This window comes from Neoarius graeffei, chromosome 18 (assembly GCF_027579695.1).
Source record: "Neoarius graeffei isolate fNeoGra1 chromosome 18, fNeoGra1.pri, whole genome shotgun sequence".
Taxonomy (NCBI): domain Eukaryota; kingdom Metazoa; phylum Chordata; class Actinopteri; order Siluriformes; family Ariidae; genus Neoarius; species Neoarius graeffei.
The window spans coordinates 29,427,801-29,451,955 of NC_083586.1; the positions used below are offsets into that span (position 1 = coordinate 29,427,801).

Consider the following 24,155-nt stretch of genomic DNA (forward strand, 5'->3'; position numbering starts at 1 on the left):
TATCTACTTTTAGGACTTGTGTGAAAATCTGATGATGTTTTAGGTCATATTTATGCAGAAATATAGAAAATTCTAAAGGGTTCACAAGCTTTCAAGCACCACTGTACATGCGTCTCCTGTGAAGACAGGAAGTTGCTTCTTTTATGACTGGTCAGCACAATTGACTTCAAGACCAAGTTTCTTGCAATCATCTAGTTTTTGTGGTTTTTACAACCTATGAAGTGTGAGATGTGTCACACTGATGGCTCTTTCATCTCGGTGAACAAACAAGGAGGAAAAAAAAAAAGAAGGTTGCTCAGTATGCTTCATTATTTAACGCTTTAATGACCGGTAATTAGTGCTCTGTACCTGTAACGTGGGCTCATCTTCAGGCTGAAGTGGTAAAGCAGGAAGCCGCAGAACAGCTTGCTTAGTCAGCTGAATAAACTATAAAGAGATGTTTGTGATATTACACCAATACTGAAATAATCATGACTGTGACATCCATCATGTAATATGCAAGCCTCACAAACTAGAATGGAAAAACTTTTCTTGATGATACAACTCTGGTCAGAATAGCTCGAACACAAACTTCTGCAATAACTTATTTTATAGCTATTTTCCACCAAAGGAGACATTCACATCTCTATCAGAGTCAAAACACCATTTAAAACACGGTCAAATTATAGCTCTTAACACGTCTGGAATGCTGCATAGCCATTACAGAGCATTATAGGCATCTCCTTAGCTGAGGTTTGTGATTAAGGCATGTCATGACAACAACAACCGGGCGAAAATTTTTTTATTTCATTTATTCTCAAGTATGTGTTTACTGAATCACAGACTTTGAGGCAATTCTGATTTCTTAAAAAAAAAAAAATCATTTTTATGATGAATAATAATTATTCACAATAGCAACAAGAACACGAATTCATTTCATCAGCTCAGACTTTGTCTCATCAGTTCAACAACAAAGATGTTGCTTCACTCTGATTGGCTAACATCCAGTTCTGTCATCCAAACCCACAGATTGTTATCTAATCAGAATGAATTCATTGGCACATTAAAATTTAAGGGACACCCACAAAGTCAGCCTGTTTTAATCCTGGAAGGTTTTTCATACCATGCTAAAACATGAGGAAAAACAATCAAGGTGTTTAAAATTTTTTTTTTCAATTAAAAAAAAAAAACCTCACAAATTTTATACAAGCATCTCAGAGAATATACATATGCTATTTACCAGCTGGGAGGTCCGTATCGTGAAATACTGTGACCGAGGTCTTGAAAAGTACTGAGCGAGGCCCTCTAGGCCGAGGTCATGGTATTTCACCATACGGACCGACCTTAAGCTGGTAAATAATATATTTACTTTTTTCTTTACCAAATTCTAACAGAAAACGAGAGCGCCCGGAAGGGAAAACCGAGCCGAGCCGCCATTTTGAATCCTCATTCACGGCTGTAATGCAAATGGCTTCCTCCTCGGTATACGAGTGTACTTCCATGGCAGGGAAAAAAACTACATTTTGCCGCCTATGTCGTCCCCTATTTATACAAAATTGAGTCATTCAGGATTCAGCCATGTTTTTGCTCGGCGTTAGCAACAGTTAGAGGTTTTTAGCTTTCTCCTGAAATGTTCTCTTTTATTTCTTCTTCCTCAGGGTAGTAAAACTCACTTTCGCTGTGAACACTGTCGTTATCGCTATCCATGCTGTAAAATTAATGCTATTCTCCTGAGAAATGCCGGCAAAAATTTATAAGATTTTTGATAATCTTATAAATAAATCTTATAAAAAAAGATAAATGTTGACAAAAAATGCTACTATGTTTGTTGTTGTGAACGAGCGAGTCACCAGAGGTCCGTAACCGAGGTCCATATCGTAGGATACGGACCTGCTCGCCAGCCAATCAGAGCGCAGGATTTGGTGGAAACCAGACCACGAAAAAAATAATTATTCCATGAAATCGAGTCTTACATGAGGTGCGTAGCGCCGAGTTGGCTATAAGTCGTGTACGACGAGATTGAGTGGAATAACTTTTGTTCTATCCACATTCACTGGATTTTGAATTCGATAAATAAAAAGTTTATACAAAACGTCTGACAAAATCATTTCCGCTTTGAATGTAAACAAACTGGTGAAATGACAGTAGCAATTTGTGAAAAATGCTACAATAATAATTCTTGAAAAAAAAAATACATTCTGACCATCAAATACTTTCATTCCATAGTTTTGTTGCTTTTTTTTTTTTGGGGGGGGGGGGGGGGGGGGGGTGTTTTCAAGTAGAGGTTTTATTTCATCCTTGATTGGTTCAGCAACACGTTCTGCCATTTTGTTTTTCTCTACTCACGGTATACGAGGTGATAGCCTAGTAGGAGAGTAGCCAATGAGAGCACACGATTGCGCATATCCAGTGAATGTGGGTAGAATAATATAAGATAATTGAAAGTAGTATGTCTCCTTTAAGCTCCACATGAAAAACAAAAACTAATGTAACCTTGGTGAATTTCAGAATAAGCCTATTCTGAGGCCTGCAGCAAAACGCTTTTGTTGTACCTTAGCCTTTAGTACATACCTCCTGTGCATTTAATTCTTCCTCTTCCAGTTTGTTCCTCATGATCCTGCACTCGTCTGTCAACCTGTCCATCCTTCCCTGCAGCTGCTCCAGTTGGCTAACCACTGCCCAGCTGCTCTCCTTAAAACAAAAACCCACATCAGACTCAGCAGAGCACTGCAACGTGTTCCACAGCAATATCAGGACCAAAAAAACCATAATTACGGCTTGTGCCATTAGTCAGGATCCGCAATTTCCAATTTGTGAATAGCAGAGTGGTATTCTAAGAAGCAAGTTAAGCCAATGCTCCGGTATCCACTGTAGCCTCAGATTCCTGTTCCTGACGGACAACAGCAGAACCCGATGTGGTCTTCGGCTATTTCAGCCCATCTGCCACAAGCACATTCTAACTGCTGTGTGTTCTGAAATGCTTTTCTGCTCACCGTGGTTGCAAGTAGTAGTTATCAGAGCTACCAGAATGACCAGTTGGGCCATTCTCTCCCTACCTCTCTGATCAACGAGGCATTCCCTCACACAGAGCTGCTCATCAATGAATATTTTTCTTTCTTCATATCATTTTTTTTTTAAATTCTAGAGACTGATCTGTGTAAAAACCCAAGATCAGCAGTTGCTAAAATCCTCAAAAGTAGTCCATCTGGCACCAACACCCATACCACAGTCAGAGTTAAAGTGAATTTAATGTCCCTAAACTCCACTTTTTTCCATGTACAAAGCAACAATCATGATGTTGGCCGACCAGGGCTTTCCACTAAGGCTCATACTAGCCAGCCATGACAAATAAGTAGCCAGCCGGGGGGAGTGAACACAAAATAAACTCCTGTGCACGCAGTTCCCAGGATTAAATGTATTTTCCACAGACCATTTATTTATTCACTTTACTCAAATACAAAGTAAAATGGCAGTAAATCTTCTTTCTTTTCTTGCGTATTGCATCATGAGGCGTTCCTGGCTTGTAAATCTCTTATTTTCGGTGCATGACACATTCACGCAACTGAGCATGCTATGAATTAACAACGACAACGGTCTGCAGTGGTGGCAGCGAACATTTCTCCATTTGTGTATGAAAATACACTCCAACGACTCAGTTGATTTACGGTGTCTTTTGATGCCAGCACGTAATTGAACGAGAGAAGACTGGTTCACCCAAGACAAAATAAGCGTGATCTCTGCTTCTGTTCCCTCCGATGGCCCTGACACACTACTGCCTCCGCTGAATGCACGCGCGCGCGCACACTGCATGTCGGGGCTGCGGTTGAGTTACTCTCCCTTGATCAACGAAGTCGGCGGGGAATTTGTGGTTATTATCGGTACAAACAGCGCGAACCACAACTTAAATAAGTGCGGTTTAGTTTGACATTATTGTCAGTCCGTTAGATAAACATTTAATTTTATTAAAATCGAAAATTAATATTTAGAGCCTGTGGGCTACAAAAATAATAGTCATTAAAGTAGCCGGCTGGACTTAATTGTGTAGTCGGCTGTATGGCCGGCAGCCGGCGCTTGTGGAAAGCCCTGCCGACCATGTGTTTTTGAACCATGGCTGATCCAAAAGGCCATAATTTAACGGAAAGTCAATAAAATCAGCCGATTTTCACAGAGTCTGCCGAGACTGAACTCGAAGCTCCTGAAGGGGTGCATGACGTCACACGCAACAATCCAGGTATCGATTTCGTTTCCGTGCGCAACTGATTCTAAACCAGTCTCGATATAGAATCACGTTTTGGAGAGAATTCTGATTTGTCAGATGAAGCGGCAGATGATTATCAAGGATATTCCGGAGTAAATGGTTATCTTTTCGAGCCCCCAAGATGAGAAACAGATGCCGGTTCACTCAGTTCACGACAGTCCCGCTCACTGCCGATAGCGCACCACCAGCCAGAGAGAACTGGAAACACAGATCGGTTTGTAGATTTTTATTCGAAGCCGGCCGCTGCAAAATATAGGGAAAATATTTACATGTACCTCAATAAATGCAGAAATATAATCTTTAAAGCATACACTTATTCAGTGTAATTACTGAAAGAAAATATGAAGTGGGCGATAATCGGGTAATCGACGAACTATCCAAATGTCAGATCAAATGTCATTTATTAAATCAATGGGTTTCTTTTTACTCCAGTAATTCCCCGTTGTTCTGGTGGTGATGAATCAGATTTATTAGTAGTAGGTGACACAAAATCTGCCTGCTTCGTTTGCGCAAACCTCACCCACTCTCGCTTTAGATTCATTTCTTGGAAATTCGTGAACTGAATGCCCTGTTGTATATGGATTTGAACATTCAAACACAACTTGGCGCTTTCACATCGTTATTTTTGTAAGAATTCAACAATATCCAATTTCAGTGAGTAAACAAGCACGGAGTCAGATGAACTGAAATGACCCAGATAACCGGGGTTCCACGCGTGACGTCATGCAAGATTAGCCCTGAGGCAAGGCTGCCTTTTTCCAGGATCCGGACGCTGCGATTTATCGAAAGTTTTGTGTCTGATAATAAAACAACATAATTAATATTATTTTCTTCCCTGCTTTATTAATTCATTTTAGGGATGTTAACCGATGACCGTTTGACCGGTGGTTGACCGAATCAACGTCAACCGGTTAATTTTTTTTTTGGTTGTCGGTTAAAAAAAAAAAAATCAATCATTTTGAAGCTGCCGATTTTGGAGCGGAGAACCTGGAATTCTGTGTTGTAAACGCTTGGGGCGTGCCATGCGGTGTAAGGACGGCAGCTGACAAATCAGAAACACCCATTCAGTCATGTCCCGCCCTCCCGCCCCAGTTGAACACAGCTGCCACTCGGCGAAAGAAAAAGTGTAGACACAGGCTTTTTAGCTTACAAATTACTATTCTGTTTTTTTTTTTTAATTATTATTAGAAGGCACATGGAGTTTAGTCATGCCTTGGGCAGTGCATTCTGAAAGTATGTTTCGGTCTGTAGCCAACAATGCATGTTATTGCAGATCATATCTCTCCACACAAACTAAGGCTACGTTCACACTGCAGGCTGAAGTGACTCAAATCCGATCTTTTCACCCATATGTGACTTGTATCCGATCTTTTATTGACAATATGAACGACACAGATCCGATTTTTTCAAATCCGACCCAGGCCGTTTGGATATGTGGTCCTAATTCCGATTCCTATCCGCTCTTTTCATATGCGACTTCAGTCTGAACCGCCAGGTCGCATTCATCCGACTTACACGTCATCAACAAGCCACAAACGTCACTATTCTGCGCTGAAGTAGGCGGCGGGTCTCTCAAAAAAAGTTACAACAACATGGCGCATAATCACGGGCGCAGATAGAGGGTGGGACTCGTCCCACCCAGATTTAAATTCACCTCGTTCGGTCCCCCCCACTTATAGGGAAAAAACGTCTATGCTGTCTTTCTTTGCATAAGGCAAACCTCACGGAAAAATCAAAAGACTAATTACCATTCGGTTTATTGAGGTGCACAGCAGTGTATACATAGTTGCAACAACTCACATAAAACAAAGACTGATATTCGGTTGGTTGAGCTGCGCAGACTGCACAGGTTGCGAGCTCGAGCTTGGTTGCTATGGTAACCCAAAACAAGTTTGACAGGCATATCGGGGTTGGGGTTGGTTTGCTGGCAGCTTTGTCCCCCCCAGTTCAAAAAACGTATCTGCACCCCTGCACATGACATCAATGCGAGGGACGCTTCGGGCTGTGAAGGTTCTGAATCTTCTCAATGGAAGGACGCAGAGGTTAGGGAGCCGATTTCCATTTGGGGGGATGCAGCTATTCAAGCTAGATTGGATGAGTCATACCACAACGGGGCGGTTTTACTTCCGTAAACACTGGCCATGCTCACTGCGTGTGACGTCGTCGTATCCTGCAATGCGCATGCGGAACACTTTTAGGTCGCTTTTCGTTCATACTGAGGATCGCATACAAGTCACATATATTTGTTAATGTGAACGACCTCACAAAAAAATCGGATTTCACAAAAAAATCGGAATTGAGCATTAAGCCTTGCAGTGTGAACGTAGCGTAAAGGCGCAGATGCCGACTTTTTCACGGCTGAATCGTGCAGATCCGATTTTTTTTTTTTTGGGGGGGGGGGGGGGGGGGGGGGGCGTTGGAGTGTCTGAATAATTTCATCAGAGTAAATCCTGTATTAAAATTACTAAATAAGCAAATGCCGTTACAGTCCATGAAAAATAGAAAGTATGAGAAGAAAACAGTAAATCAGAAAGCTGCGCACATTTGCGCAGCTTCCACGAAAACATGCGCAGCTTTCTGATTTACTGTTTTCTTCTCATACTTATACTTCCTATGTTTCATGGACTGTAACGGCATTTGCTTATTTAGTAATTTTAATACAGAATTTACTCTGATGAAATTATTCAGACACTCCAACGCCCCCCCTAAAAAAAAAAAAAAAAAAAAAAAAAAAAAAAAATCATCGGATCTGCACGATTCAGCCGTGAAAAAGGCGGCATCCGCCAAAAGGCGCGCCGTTTGCATCCCTGTTTAAACTCATAGGTTAACCGACTTTAACTGGCTAATGAGGCTCGGTGGTCGGTCAAGATTTTTTTAGTTTTCGCCATCCCTAATTCATTTTGGTCATTACTAATGATATATTCATTTTAAAGCATTGCAATAAGGCATTACATACAGTTTAAGGTCTTGGTTGGTTGGTTGGTTGGTTGGGTGGGTGGGCGGGTTGGTTGATGGGTGGGTGGGCGGGTAGGTAGGCGGGTAGGTAGGCGGGCGGGCAGGCAGGTAGGCAGGTAGGAAGGAAGAAAGACTTCATTTATCACACACTTGTGAAATTTCCTCTCTGCATTTAACCCATCTGAAGCAGTGAACACACACACGTGAGCAATGAGCACACACACATACCCAGAGCAGTGGGCAGCCATGCTAACAGCACCCGGGGAGCAGTTGGGAGTTAGGTGCCTCGCTCAAGGGCACCTCAGCCCAAGGCCGTCCCATACTAACCTAACTGCATGTCTTTGGACTGTGGGGGAAACCGGAGCACCCGGAGGAAACCCACGCAGACACGGGGAGAACATGCAAACTCCGCACAGAAAGGCCCTTTATTCACATTATTCAAAATGATGTGAATTTTAACTGAACCTACACTGCTGCCACATGATTGGCTGATTGGATAATTGCATGAATGAGCAGGGACACAGGTTGTACTAATGGTAGCGGTGCAATATAAGAGGGACAACACAATTATGTGTGGTTAAAACTGTTTGTCCTTGTTAATTCTAGAAATAGCTAGACATGTAAGCTCAACAAGTTTTTCTAGGAAAAATCAGACCATTATATTACATTAATGGCATTTCCAGATGCTCTTATCCAGAGCGATGTTCAACACACCCAGAGCAGCCTGGGGTTAGGTGCCTTGCTCAAGGGTGCTTCAGCCATTCCTGCCGGCCCAGGGAATCAAAGTGGCAACCTTTTGGTCCCAAAACTGCTTCTTGAACCATTAGGCCATGGCTTAATGAACCTTTTCTAGACCAAATCTAGAAAAGGTTCTTACTCTTCATAAAACAAGCCAACAAAGGTGAGATCAGGTGGATCAGAAATGGTCTACACCTCTCTGTTCTGTGTCCCTTGCAATGTCACACTCTACTCAACTATCCAAAAAGCATAGTATTGGGTCAAAACCCAGGAGTGGACTTTGCAATTCATCCCTGTTCCACAACCAGCGAGGGCACATGGAGAGAGGTGGCAAAAATGGTAAAGAAATCGTTTTCTGTCGTCAACATACTGTAGCTCAGGGCTTTCCACAAGCGCCGGCTGCCGGCCATACAGCCGACTACACAATTAAGTCCAGCCGGCTACTTTAATGACTATTTTTGTAGCCCACAGGCTCTAAATATTAATTTTCGATTTTAATAAAATTAAATGTTTATCTAACGGACTGACAATAATGTCAAACTGAACCGCACTCATTTAAGTTGTGGTTCGCGCTGTTTGTACCGATAATAACCACAAATTCCCTGCCGACTTCGTTGATCAAGGGAGAGTAACTCATCCGCGGCCCCGACATGCGGTGTGCGCGCGCACTCGGCGGAGGCAGTAGTGTGTCGGAGGCGACATCGGAGGGAACAGAAGCAGAGATAACGCTTATTTTGTCTCCGGTAAACCAGTCTTCTCTCGTTCAATTACGTGCTGGCATCAAAAGACACCGTTGGTTGTAAATGAAACCAAACTGAGTGGTTGGAGTGTATTTTCATACACAAATGGAGAAATGTTCGCTGAGTGTGTAATTGTGTAGCCGCCACTGCAGACCGTTGTCGTTGTTAATTCATAGCATGCTCAGCTGCGTGAATGTGTCATGCACCGAAAATAAGAGATTTACAAGCCAGGAACGCCTCATGATGCACTATGTGAGCTTGTATAGCCTATTACCAATTATTTTCGGTGCGCAAATCACAGTTTTCATTGGTGCATTAGCATCTGGCATACACTAATGAATAAAAAAAGATGCAATATGTTGTAGTAATAATAATAATAATAATAATAATAATAAGAGCAAATGTCTGAGAAGTTAATATAGCTTGTCTATTATGCAGGCATACTTAGGCTAATAATAATAATAATAATAATAATATGAACGTTTTTTGAATAATGCTCTCCTGCAATAAATAAATGGTCTGTGGAAAATACATTTAATCCTGGGAATTGCGTGCACAGGAGTTTATTTTGTGTTTACTCCCCCCCCCCGGCTGGCTACTTATTTGTCATGGCTGGCTAGTATGAGCCTTAGTAGCTGTGGTGAATCACATAAAAAAAAAAATCTGAGCCCCCATGTGCTTCTAAAGCTGGCATTTCAATGCATCACACAGTGTATAGACAAATAAGAACTGATTTTATTTAAAGCTTGCATTAAAACCTCCATCGAACATTTCTCACTCTCTTACCTCTAATGCCTCGATATTATCTTTGCCACGCTTCACCTTCTGGTTCTCTTTGTGGAACTGCAGGGACGCCTGCATCATGCTTCCATGTTTCTGAGGCGGCACTGGGAGTCGAGAACATATAGCTAGGAATCTGAAATAAGAAAAAAAAAAAAAAAACATTTCAGCTCATTTTTCTAATGACATACAGTAACAGCTTCAATGTATGTCCGAGAAAGAAAATAAGCATAGATCATTTTGTATGCTTCTTACTGGTCTTTCACCGAGTTAAGGTGCTTCTGTGATTCCTCTTTTTCTTTTCTTTTCACTGGGAGAACAGATCTATCGACGAGAATAAAAAGACACTCAAATACTGAAAATGAAGAAAACTAAGTCATTTCAGGAAGAAATGAACTTCAGTAAAAGGTCAGTAGGTTGCTCACAGTATTGACAAGCTCAGCATGTTGTCGAGGACCACGATGGAGGACTTGGTCAGTGGTTTCCATTTCTCCTGACCTTTCACCTTTCTTGGCTCTGCAGGCGCTGAGTCATAATAAGAGGATAGTAAGAACAACTAGGCAACAGAGCTATCAGATAAACTTATTTTAGTTAGCTATAGGGATGTCTATGTCCAGGGGAAATGCATGTGTTTCAACCAACAAGGCTCAATGCAAACCCTAGCAGGTGAATCCATTGAACACGTCGAATCTTTCTGTTACCTCGGCAGTGAAATAGCATCCAGTAAAAAAGACCTCAGCATTCGTATTGCTAAAGTTTGGACTGCCCTCAACAAAATGAATATGGTGTGGAAATCCAATCTTCCCAACCACCTAAAACGTACAGTGGATATAAAAAGTGTACACACCTCGTTAAAATGATAGGTTTTTCTGTTGTTAAAAAAAAAAAAGAGACCACGATCAATAATTTCAAAACTTTTCCCACCTTTAATGTCACCTATAACCTGTACAACTCAATTGAAAAACAAATCTGTTCGGGGGGAAAAACAAATTAAAAATGCACAATAAGCTGGTTGCATAAGTGTGCACACCCTTAAACTAATACTTTGTTGAAGCACCTTTTGATTTAATTACAGCATTCAGTCTTTTTGGGTTCACACCTGCCATCAACTAAAATGACTCTGATTAACCCCAAATAAAGTTCAGACATTTACTCAGTTGCCTCTTCCAGCAAAAGCCAGGGTTCGCAGAGAGCTTACAAAAGCACCAAGGGGATCTCATTGCTGAAAGGTATTAGTCAAGAGAAGGGTACAAAAACATTTCCACGGCATTAGATATACCATGGAGCACAATGAAGACAGTCATCAAGAAGTGGAGAAAATATGGGACAACAGTGACATTACCGAGAACTGGACGTCCCTCCAAAATTGCTGAAAAGACAAGACGAAAACTGGTCAGGGAGGCTGCCGAGAGGCCTACAGCAACACTGAAGGAGCTGCAGGGATTTCTGGCAAGTGCTGGTTGTGTACTACATGTGACGATAATCTCCCGTATTCTCCATATGTCTGGACTATGAGGTAGGGTCAAAGAAAAACATCCAGGCCTGGCTAAATTTTGCAAAAAAAAAATACATCAACTCTCCCAAAAGCATGTGTGAAAATGTGTTATGGCCTGATGAAATCAAGGTTAAACTTTTTGGCCACAATTCCAAAAGGTATGTTTGGCGCAAAAACACCACTGCGCATCACCAAAAGAACCCCATAGACACGGTGAAGCATGGTGGTGGCAGCATCGTGTTTTGGGGTTGTTTTTCTTCAGCTGGAACAGGGGCTTTAGTCAAGGTGGAGGGAATTATGAACAGTTCTAAATACCAGTCAATTTTGGCCGAAAACCTTCAGGTGTCTGCTAGAAAGCTGAAGATGAAGAGGAATTTCATCTTTCAGCATGATAATGACCCCAAAAAAGTTTTGGAACGGCCCAGCCAGAGCCCAGACCTACAGTTAGGTCCATATATATTTGGACACTGACACAAATTTTGTTTTTTTTACCTGTTTACTGAAACATATTCAAGTTATAGTTATATAATGGACATGGACATAAAGTCCAGACTTTCAGCTTTCATTTGAGGGTATCCACATTAAAACTGGATGAAGGGTTGAGGAGTTTCAGCTCCTTACCATGTGCCACCCTGTTTTTAAAGGAACCAAAAGTAATTGGACAATTGACTCAAAGGCTATTTAATGGGCTGGTGTGGGCAATTCCTTCGTTATGTCATTCTCAATTAAGCAGATAAAAGACCTGGAGTTGATTTGAGGTGTGGTGCTTGCATTTGGAAGATTTTGCTGTGAAGAAAACATGCGGTCAAAGGAGCTCTCCATGCAGGTGAAACAAGCCATCCTTAAGCTGCGAAAACAGAAAAAACCCATCCGAGAAATCGCTACAATATTAGGAGTGGCAAAATCTACAGTTTGGTAGATCCTGAGAAAGAAAGAAAGCACTGGTGAACTCATCATTGCAAAAAGACCTGGACGCCCACAGAAGACAACAGTGGTGGATGATCGCAGAATAATTTCCATGGTGAAGAGAAACCCCTTCACAACAGCCAACCAAGTGAACAACACTCTCCAGGAGGTAGGCGTATCAATATCCAAATCTACCATAAAGAGAAGACTGCATGAAAGTAAATACAGAGGGTTCACTGCATGGTGCAAGCCACCATGGGCGTCGCCACCATTGAATGTGAAGGGGGTGTGTCTCCCTCACATTTCATAATTCTTCGTTTGGACCCCCCACATTTAACATAAAATATTAGTTCACCCAGCGCCGTTTCTATTGCTTCGTGAAAGAATCCATTCCACTTGATCGATAAGAGAATACACAGACCACTGAAAATCCACTACAACAGCTCACCGCGCGCGAGTGAAGTGAATCTCAGCGCGAGCACAGAAATGTTGGTGCAGCTGCTGGAAAGTGGAGGAGGTGACGTCAGCCCCATTGCAACCTCACAATGTCTAGCTTTTGCTAAAACCTTATTCTTTTGTTATATGCCCTCAAAATTAACCCTAGGCCACGTTAAATTAATATTCAACTAAACAATGAAATGGGGTATTCTTGGTTGATGATGAATTGTTTGCAGTATTTGCTCCCCCCCAGACACAATGGACATAAGGAAATTCTTTACAAAGAAGCGGAAAGTCAGTCAGAATTTCCCCACAGGACAGGGTTTTTTTGTCCCAATGGAAATGTCTAGTCAATGTTAGGAGATGTATCAGCTAGCTTAACCTTAGCTATCATTTAATTCAAACCCAGTAGGCCTGCCTTACTGTAATGCTAAGAATGAGGTCAAGTCTGCTCTGATGATATTTATTGATTCCTTGTTTTGTCTGGTCTTTAGCAGTTTTCTGGAAAGTAACATGGGAAATCAGTGTATGGGGAAGGAATAGTAGAAAGGAACGTAATGGAGAGAGATGGATGTTATTCCAGGTGGATTGTGAAGGAAAGGGGGATAAAAGTTATGAAGTGGTAGAAATTGTGGTGGCACCAATATAAGGAGTTCTATCTATAAATCTATTTGTTATACTAATCTGTAAATGCTACTGTAGTACCACCATTGCATGTAGGTTGACAAAACTGCACTTGCTCATTGTGTGAAATTCTCTTATGTGTCATTGCTTGACCCAGTGTAATTTTGTGTTATGAAGACTGCATGATGCCATGCTATTTTTGTTATGAGTATCACTAAATCGGAAAAAAGTAAAATGCACCCACTAAAGTCACTGCTGGTGGTGAACAAAATTGCACCTGTTCATTGTGTGAAGTTATTTTTTGTGTGTCACCGTTGCTTGACACACTGTGATTTTGTGTTATGAAGTTTGCATGATGCCATGTCATGCCTGGTCATTGTGTGAAATTATGAATATTCTTATTTTTAAACATACAGTTGAGTGTCACTATTGCTTGGCCCAGTGGCATGTTGTGTTGCATCTAAAACTAAATAGAAAACACAAAATAAAAAGTAAAATGCACCCATTAAGTCATTGTTGGTGATAAATTGTGTCACATTCATCTCATTATCTTAGGCGTAGCGGTGGGTTTAAAAACAGGCTGATGAATATATGGACTAGTTGAATGAGGACTTATTGTAGAGTCTCTAAAATAGTCATTGAATTAAGTGACTTTTGTAGGTAAAATTAGGTGTTTAACAACCTGTTAAAAATACACCAGAATGCAGGAAATGGCATCTAATTAATTAAAAATTTTCTGGCGGAGGACCCCCCGCCAGTGTGTCCCCCCCACATTAAAAATGCTTCTAACTCCCCTGCAAGCCACTCATAAGCCTCAAGAATAAAAAGGCTAGATTGGACTTTGCTAAAACACATCTAAAAAAGCCAGCACAGTTCTGGAAGAACATTCTTTGGACAGATGAAACCAAGATCAACCTCTACCAGAATGATGGAAAGAAAAAAGTATGGCGAAGGCATGGTACAGCTCATGATCCAAAGCATACCACATCATCTGTAAAACACGGCGGAGGCAGTGTGATGGCTTGGGCATGCATGGCTGCCAGTGGCACTGGGTCACTAGTGTTTATTGATGATGTGACACAGGACAGAAGCAGCCGGATGAATTCTGAGGTATTCAGAGACATACTGTGTGCTCAAATCCAGCCAAACTGATTGGTCGGCATTTCATAACACAGATGGACAATGACCCAAAACATAAAGCCAAAGCAGCCCAGGAGTTTATTAAAGCAAAGAAGTGGAATATTCTTGAATGGCCAAGTCAGTCACCTGATCTCAACCCAATTGAGCATGCATTTCACTTGTTAAAGACTAAACTTCAGACAGAAAGGCCCACAAACAAACAGCAACTGAAAACTGCTGCAGTAAAGGCCTGGCAGAGCATTAAAAAGGAGGAAACACAGCGTCTGGTGATGTCCATGAGTTCAAGACTTCAGGCAGTCATTGCCAACAAAGGGTTTTCAACCGAGTATTAGAAATGAACATTTTATTTACAATTATTTAATTTGTCCAATTACTTTTGAGCCCCTGAAATGAAGGGATTGTGTTTAAAAAATGCTTTAGTTCCTCACATTTTTATGCAATCATTTTGTTCAACCCACTGAATTAAAAGCTGAAAGTCTGAACTTCAACTGCATCTGAATTGTTTTGTTCAAAATTCATTGTGGTAATGTACAGAACCAAAATTAGAAAAATGTTGTCTCTGTCCAAATATTTATGGACCTAACTGTAAATCCAATTGAAAATCTGTGGGGTGACCTGAAGAGGGCTGTGCACAAGTGATGCCCTCGCAATCTGACAGATTTGGAGCATTTTTGCAAGGAAGAGTGGGCAAATATTGTCAAGTCTAGATGTGGCAGGCTGATAGACTCCGACCCAAAAAGACTCTCTCATTATCTCTAGCCGCTTTATCCTGTTCTACAGGGTCGCAGGCAAGCTGGAGCCTATCCCAGCTGACTACGGGCGAAAGGCAGGGTACACCCTGGACAAGTCGCCAGGTCATCACAGGGCTGACACATAGACACAGACAACCATTCACACTCACATTCACACCTACGCTCAATTTAGAGTCACCAGTTAACCTAACCTGCATGTCTTTGGACTGTGGGGGAAACCGGAGCACCCGGAGGAAACCCACGCGGACACGGGGAGAACATGCAAACTCCGCACAGAAAGGCCCTCGCCGGCCACGGGGCTCCAACCCAGGACCTTCTTGCTGTGAGGCGACAGCGCTAACCACTACACCACCGTGCCGCCCCCAAAAAGACTGAATGCTGTAATTAAATTGAAAGGTGCTTCAACAAAGTATTAGTTTAAGGGTGTGCACACTTCTGCAACCAGCTTATTGTACACATTTTTTTCCCCCTAACAAATTTGCTTGTCTTCCAGTTGAATTGTACAGGTTATAGGTCACATTAAAGGTGGGAAAAGTTTTGAAATTATTTATCGTGGTCTCTTTTTTTTTAACAACATTAAAACCTATCATTTTAACAGGGTGTGTAAACTTTTTATATCCACCGTACCTTCTTCAGAGCAACCGTTGAATCCGTATTGATGTAGGGCGCCACAACCTGGACTCTAACAAAAGCACTTGAGTCAAAGCTCGATGGGACATACGCGCATGCTGCGAGCCATATTAAACATGCGTGACCACCCCACCAAAGTGCAGCTATATCAGAGACTCTGAGAGAACACAGATTGCGATTCGCTGGGCATTGCTTCAGCGCTAAACAAGAACTTGGTGAATTGCTCCTTTGGACCCCCCGACATGGCCATCTTCGTGTGGGTCGTCCCATGACAACATAATGATCAACTCTGTTCAGACACTGGGTGTGCCAACCAACCAATCTCCCAGCAACGATGATGGATGTCGTTGAACGGGTCAAGTTTATCCGAGTTCGCTCGACCAACGATGGCGTCCAGGCTGTGTTCAGTCTGGCTTCATTTTAAAAAGACATGCGCGTCTAATCACACTTTGTCCAAACACTCGACTCCATACTCAAGATCATTTCTTCGGTTAGTTTCGGGGAGGTGTGTTTGCATACAGACCAAATCATTTCAACTGCGCAATTTACAGTATTGTGCAAAAGTCTTAGGCACATGCAATGGAATGCTGTAGAGCAAAGATGCCTTCAGAAATAATGAAATGAAATGTTTCTACATAAAAAAAAAAGGCATAAAGATCAATAAGCAGTAATGCATGAAAAAAGTCAATGCTTGTTATGAGATGACCCTTTGCTTTAAAAAAAATAAATAAATGTAGTCTTGGGTACAATGAGTGCAGTTTGATAAGGAAATGAGTTGTAGGTTTTACTGACCATCTTACACAACCAGCCACAGTTCTTCTGGACAGTCATACTTCCTTCTTATTTTTGTAACAATAGCCTTCATCATATTTTTGTCTGAAAAGTGTCTCGTGTGTAATATGCTGCTTTCCTTATTAACAAACTTTTTTTTTTCTGTAACATTTAATGTTCATCTCATCTCATCATCTCTAGCCGCTTTATCCTTCTACAGGGTCGCAGGCAAGCTGGAGCCTATCCCAGCTGACTACGGGCGAAAGGCGGGGTACACCCTGGACAAGTCGCCAGGTCATCACAGGGCTGACACATAGACACACAGACAACCATTCACACTCACATTCACACCTACGGTCAATTTAGAGTCACCAGTTAACCTAACCTGCATGTCTTTGGACTGTGGGGGAAACCGGAGCACCCGGAGACATTTAATGTTGTGCTGGAAAACTAATGATTTGAAATCTAAAGTGTTTTTGTACTGACTCAAAAATTATCTATAATCTATAACAAAGTTTGTACTAAAAGCAAGAGTTCAACATCCAACACACTCTTTCCAGAGAAGAATGACACTTTCATACAAACGTTTGTCATCAGCTGTGCAAACTGCCCCAAGGCCATTTCCCCCACCTGCTGGAACATAAAATGTTTACATACAGAATTTCCTGTCCTCAAAGTCTGTCTGAAAATTGGAACTAGTAAAGCCTAGGTCACAACTGGACGTACGATTTTTTGGCCGTGCGATTTTTGGCGTTTCCCAAATCGCTGCATTTTTTTTGTTCGTGGAGAAAGACGCACGTTGGCCGTAAGTTTGTCTTGCAACCTGAAAAAAACGTAAGCGCCCGTAGAGTTTGACATGACAAAGAACCTCTGTGGCCGGTCTGCGGCCAGTCTACGGCTCGAAAATCAGCACGTCACACGCGCGCCCTCCGTGTGTTTCTTGCGTTTTTTGCACGTAGACCAGCCGTAGGAGCACGTACGGCCTGGTGTGACCAAGGCTTAAGTACAAAATCCATTATATACCCAAATGTTTGCGGACACTTGACCGTTACATTCGGATGTGGTTCTTCGCCAACTCGAAGATAAACCAGGTTGATGAAGGTGGAAGAACTCGAGTGTCTTTCACAGATCCATGTGGAACCCTGACCGCACCCCAAACCTCCTGACCAGCATCAGTGCCTGACCTCACTAATGCTCTTGTTGCTGAACGAGCATAAATCTTCACAGCCACGCTCCAGAATCTAATAGAAAGACATCCCAGAAAAATGGAGCAGCAGTTCTAGCAGCACAAGGGGGACTAACTCGATGTCCATGATTGGTTATAATGTGCAATTGTCTGGTGTTCTTTAGTTTCTTTTAAGAAACTTAATAAACTGGTCAGAAGGGCTGGCTCAGTCTTGGACTGTCCTCTGGACTCCACTGAGGTGGTGGGTGAGAGGAGGATGTTAGCCAAGCTGACCTCAATCATGGATAACCCCTCTCACCCCCTACATGAGGCTGTGGGGGCTTTAAGCAGCTCGTTTAGTAGTAGACTGCTACACCCACGGTGTAAGAAGGAGAGATACCGCAAGTCATTCATACCGGCTGCTGTCAGACTGTATAACACCCACAACTTGTAACGTAGCACCAATAACCTGTTTGTCATTATATTTGCACTACTTCACCACTACTACCTCTGCCACCTCTCATCGATGCAATTATTATGTGCAATAATATAGGCCTTAAACTATTTTTATGCATACTTATATTTATATATTATTATTAGTGCTGTCAAGCGATTAAAATATTTAATCGCGATTAATGTCGCGACTGTCATAGTTAACTCGCGATTAATCGCAATTTAATCGCACATTTTTGTCACATAAAAAAACATTGTAATTCTCTTATCAGCATAAAAACGTGAATGGGCTTGCTTTGTACCAATGGTTTTTTTATTGCAAAGCATAACATGTCTTGACACAGCCACTGCAAAGTGAACCTAAGCCGAGCACCGGTGCTAGCAAAAGAACCATGAGTGAAGTGATCTACTGCTTGAGTTAGTCTACAACTCACAGTGACGGTAGGCTTGACATGCTTGATTACAATATAAAGTACACTATTATATTAAGTTTAAGTTGTTCGTTGATAAATATTGCATTGAATCTGATCTTTACTGTTTCAGCTCACTTAACACATTTTGTACTTTTACACTTTCTGCCTGTTGATGCGTCGCGCTGTCCAATCAGAGCCGGACAAATTTGCATATTACAGGAAGGATTTCTGGGATAGCATTGAGTTTACAGTTCAGAAGGATCTGGCTTCTTTAGACGCTGTCTTCTTAAAACTGAATAAATATTTAAAAAGAGCCAAATGAGCCAGTCTTTTGAACGGCTCTTTTCAAAGAACGGATCACAAAGATGCGGATCCCATCAAAGAGCCATAAATCCCATCTCTACTAGCGCGCCCTGCCCCCAATGGTTCTTTGGGGGGAGGAGGGCAAAGGACTCTGGCTGTGCGGGGCGTGGCATTACAGTCTAGCTGCTATCGGTTTTCTGTTCCAAGTTCCTGGCAGTTTCAAAAGCTTATGAAAAACCTACATCATGTCACAGGGCGTTAATCTCGCGATAAAAAAATTATCACCGTTAAAATTGAGTCAAGTTAACGCGTTAATAACGCGACATTTTTGACAGCACTAATTATTATATTTGTTTTATATATATATATATATATATATATATATATATATATATATATATATATATATATATAAAAATGTTATTTATGTATGTGCGTGTGTGTGTATATATATATACAGAGTCTACCTGTAATTTTTCCCGAGCCTCTCAATAAGGCAATTTTTTCTTTTCTATATCACGGCAGATGATGCAAATAGCCCTCTGTATTTAATCCTTCGTTTGTCTAATTTTTATTTCAGTTTTATTTGTTATCTGTTTGACTTTTTCTTGCTACTGTAACACGTGAATTTCCCTGATGTGGGATGAATAAAGTGAATCTAATCTAATAACACCCAAGTTAGTTTGCTGCGAATCCTGCGTTCAGAAGGAACAGCACCTTGATTCACAACAAGTAGTTTAATTTATATAGCACCTTTCACCAACGCAAGGATGTTTTACAGAGTAATGATTACAGAACGAGCAAAAAAGACAGATGGGGAGACAGTTAACAAAATGGAAATTTACATGAATATAAAAGATAACAGACGAGTTCAAAGAATAGAATAGAATAGAATGCCTTTGTCACTGCACAAATGTACAACGAAATTTAGTTCATCACAGGAGAGCAAAGCCGCTGCATACATATGCGCCGCCACTCTTGGGCACCTCAGCCCAAGGCCGTCCTATGTTAACCTAACTGCATGTCTTTGGACTGTGGGGGAAACCGGAGCACCCGGAGGAAACCCACGCAGACACGGGGAGAACATGCAAACTCCACACAGAAAGGCCCCTGTCGGCTGCCGGGCTCGAACCCAGAACCTTCTTGCCGTGAGGCGGCAGTGCTAACCACTACACCACTGTGCCCAAAGCACTGATATTTTAAATTTGGGAATGGACAACAGACCAGAGGATAAAGATCGGAGACTGCAAATGAGAGAGTAGTGTTTAGATATTGAGGAGCGAAGCCATGGAGTGCTTTAAATATGAACAGAATCATTTTATTAGGCATATCAGACGCTCGCTGACCGTGGTGTGAAAATTAGATTAGATAGAACTTTATTGATCCCTTTGGGAGGGTTCCCTCAGGGAAATTAAAATTCCAGTAGCATCATTACAGGATAAACAGAGAATAGAAATGGAGAAAAACTTCTAGATAAATTAAATTAAATTAGGTATTTGCATATGCAAATATAAAAAAAGAATAAGATATGGGGGGGGGGGGGGGGGGGGGGGGGCCCAACGGAAGAGGTATTGCACATTGTCCAGTATTGTTTATTGTCAGGCTAGGCTACTGCTCCTTCCCGTCCTCTGTCCTCCTGTCCCCCCCGAGAAGAGTTGTACAGTCTGGTGGCGTGAGGGACAAAGGAGTTTTTAAGTCTGTTAGTCCTGCACTTGGGAAGGAGCATTCCGTCACTGAACAGGCTCCTATGCATGAAGACGCTCAACTGAGTTTCCAAACCTGTCATTGCTTAACTCTTGAATATTTTCTATTGTGAATACTACCATTTTCTATTGTGAATACTACCAAAACTATTCCTGTGCCATTCTTGAGGTCTCAAGGCATTTATAAATGAAAGTGAGGCCATGCTTCTGTGTATATGCTTAAAGTGGCTACTCTAAATTTCCCATAGGTGTGAATGTGTATGAATGGTTGTTTCAGATACAGAGCAATGAAAACCAGGACAAACCACCTAAAAAACAGTTTTTATCCCAAAGCAATCATGGCTTTAAACTCAAATTGGCCAAGAATACAGGGAGTGCAGAATTATTAGGCAAATGAGTATGTTGACCACATTACCCTCTCTATGCATGTTGGCCTACTCCAAGCTGCATAGGCTTGAAAGCCTCCTACCAATTAAGCATATCAGGTGATGTGCATCTCTGTAATGAAAAGGGGTGTGGTCTAATGACATCAACACCCTATATCAGGTGTGCAAAATTATTAGGCAACTTCCTTTCCTTTGGCAAAATGGGTCAGAAGAGGGATTTGACGGACTCAGAAAAGTCAAAAATAGTGACATATATTGCAAAGGGATGGAGCACTCTTAAAATTGCCCAGCTTTTGAAGCGTGACCATCGAACAATCAAGCGCTTCATTCAAAATAGTCAACAGCATCGCAAGAAGCGCGTTGAAAAAAAAAGGCGCAAACTAACTGCCCGTGAACTGAGGAAAGTCAAACGTGAAGCTGCCAAGATGCCACTCGCCACCAGTTTTGCCATATTTCAGAGCTGCAACATCACTGGAGTGTCAAAAAGCACAAGGTGTGCAATACTCAGGGACACGGCCAAGGTAACAAAGGCTGAAAAACGACCACCACTGAACAAGAAACACAAGATGAAACGTCAAGACTGGGCCAAGAAGTATCACAAGACTGACTTTTCTAAGGTCTTATGGACAGATGAAATATGAGTGAGTCTTGATGGGCCAGATGGATGGGCTCGTGGCTGGATCAGCAAAGGGCAGAGAGCTCCAGTCCGACTCAGACGCCAGCAAGGTGGAGGTGGGGTACTGGTATGGGCTGGTATCATCAAAGATGAGCTTGTGGGACCTTTTCGGGTTGAGGATGGCGTCAAGCTCAACTCCCAGTCCTATTGTCAGTTTTTGGAAGACACCTTCTTCAAGCAGTGGTACAGGAAGAAGTCAGCATCCTTCAAGAAAAACATGATTTTCATGCAGGACAATGCTCCATCACACGCATCCAAGTACTCCACAGCATGGCTGGCCAGAAAGGGTCTAAAGGAAGAAAGATTAATGACGTGGCCTCCTTGTTCACCTGATCTGAACCCCACAGAAATCCTGTGGTCCCTCATCAAATGTGAGATCTACAAGGATGGGAAACAGTACACATCTCTGAACAGTGTCTGGGAGGCTGTGGTTGCTGCTGCACGCAATGTTGATCGCAAACAGATCAAAACACTGACCGAATCCATGGATGGCAGGCTTTTGAGTGTCCTTGTAAAGAAAGGCGGCTATATTAGTCACTGATTTGTTTTTTTTGTTGTTTTTGAATGCCAGCAATGTATATTAGTTAATGTTGAGTTGTTATATTGGTTTCCCTGGTGAAAATAAATGAGTGAAATGGGTATATGTTTGTTTTTTGTTAAGTTGCCTAATAATTATGCACAGTTATAGTCACCTGCACACACAGATATCCTCCTAAGATAGCTAAAACTAAGAAAGCCCTACTCCAACTTCCAAAAATACTCAGCTTTGATATTTATGAGTCTTTTGGGTTCATCAAGAACATAGTTGTTTTTCAATAATAAAACTAATCCTCAAAAATACAACTTGCCTAATAATTCTGCACTCCCTGTAGTTCTATTGCACATGTGCAAATATATATATATATATATATATATATATATATATATATATACACACAACCCAGATTCCAAAAAAGTTGGGACAAAGTACAAATTGTAAATAAAAACGGAATGCAATAATTTACAGATCTCAAAAACTGATATTGTATTCACAATAGAACATAGACAACATATCAAATGTCGAAAGTGAGACAGTTTGAAATTTCATGCCAAATATTGGCTCATTTGAAATTTCATGACAGCAACACATCTCAAAAAAGTTGGGACAGGGGCAATAAGAGGCTGGAAAAGTTAAAGGTACAAAAAAGGAACAGCTGGAGGACCAAATTGCAACTCATTAGGTCAGTTGGCAATAGGTCATTAACATGACTGGGTATAAAAAGAGCATCTTGGAGTGGCAGCAGCTCTCAGAAGTAAAGATGGGAAGAGGATCACCAATCCCCCTAATTCTGCGCCGACAAATAGTGGAGCAATATCAGAAAGGAGTTCGACAGTGTAAAATTGCAAAGAGTTTGAACATATCATCATCTACAGTGCATAATATCATCAAAAGATTCAGAGAATCTGGAAGAATCTCTGTGCGTAAGGGTCAAGGCCGGAAAACCATACTGGGTGCCCGTGATCTTCGGGCCCTTAGACGGCACTGCATCACATACAGGCATGCTTCTGTATTGGAAATCACAAAATGGGTTGAGGAATATTTCCAGAGAACATTATCTGTGAACACAATTCACCGTGCCATCCGCCGTTGCCAGCTAAAACTCTATAGTTCAAAGAAGAAGCCGTATCTAAACATGATCCAGAAGCGCAGACGTCTTCTCTGGGCCAAGGCTCATTTAAAATGGACTGTGGCAAAGTGGAAAACTGTTCTCTGGTCAGACGAATCAAAATTTGAAGTACTTTATGGAAATCAGGGACGCCGTGTCATTCGGACTAAAGAGGAGAAGGACGACCCAAGTTGTTATCAGCGCTCAGTTCAGAAGCCTGCATCTCTGATGGTATGGGGTTGCATTAGTGCGTGTGGCATGGGCAGCTTACACATCTGGAAAGACACCATCAATGCTGAAAGGTATATCCAGGTGCTAGAGCAACATATGCTCCCATCCAGACGACGTCTCTTTCAGGGAAGACCTTGCATTTTCCAACATGACAATGCCAAACCACATACTGCATCAATTACAGCATCATGGCTGCGTAGAAGGGTCCGGGTACTGAACTGGCCAGCCTGCAGTCCAGATCTTTCACCCATAGAAAACATTTGGTGCATCATAAAACGGAAGATACGACAAAAAAAAGACCCAAGACAGTTGAGCAACTAGAATCCTACATTAGACAAGAATGGGTTAACATTCCTATCCCTAAACTTGAGCAACTTGTCTCCTCAAGGCCTCTGCATGCTCGTGCGACAAGGCTTTCGCAGATAGCTTTTCGCAGACAGCTTTTCGCAGACAGTTGTAATTTATCGTTGAGCGGGGAGTAATAGGCGTGCGCGATGTTATTCACCGCCACAACGCAAGGGGGCGCGAAGTCGCTAGGAGTAGTTGGTGGGTGTGGTTAGTGGAGTGTTTATCCTCCGGTTACTTATAATGACTAGAACTTTTTTTTTTATAATGACTAGAACTGGAGTCGTATAGATGTCCGTACTTCCTCACTTCCTCAATCAACCGCTCTTCATGCTGCTCCATCTTCGCTCGTGTTTTTAAAAATGGCGGTCGTGAAAACAAAACAAACCGGGAAAGTAGGGAAGCGGAAGTGCGTGTACAGCGGATGTAGAGTGGACCAATCAGAGCCCTCTTGTCTGCGGCGCTGTCTGCGAGGCTTCTGCGGTGGTCACAATTTTTGGGAGGTGCGCGCACAGCGTCTGCGAAGGTGGGGGGGCTACGCAGACACTGTCTGCGAGGACTGGGTTGTCAGCATAAATTGGCCTTCAGTCCCCAGACGTTTACAGACTGTTGTAAAGAGAAAAGGGGA

The 24,155-nt window shown here is 42.0% G+C and overlaps 1 protein-coding gene across 1 annotated transcript in view; it reads right to left on the minus strand.

The window, feature by feature from the left end:
* The window catches only part of cenpq (centromere protein Q), a 32,449-nt gene that overhangs the window by 6,877 nt on the left and 1,417 nt on the right, over positions 1-24,155 (minus strand). The window contains exons 4-8 of the mRNA XM_060898647.1: positions 9,876-9,975; positions 9,706-9,774; positions 9,457-9,586; positions 2,551-2,670; positions 349-426 (exon numbers count right to left, since the gene is read on the minus strand). Of these exons, the coding sequence (XP_060754630.1) occupies positions 349-426; positions 2,551-2,670; positions 9,457-9,586; positions 9,706-9,774; positions 9,876-9,975 (497 nt within the window). The remainder of the gene's footprint in view (positions 1-348; positions 427-2,550; positions 2,671-9,456; positions 9,587-9,705; positions 9,775-9,875; positions 9,976-24,155) is intronic.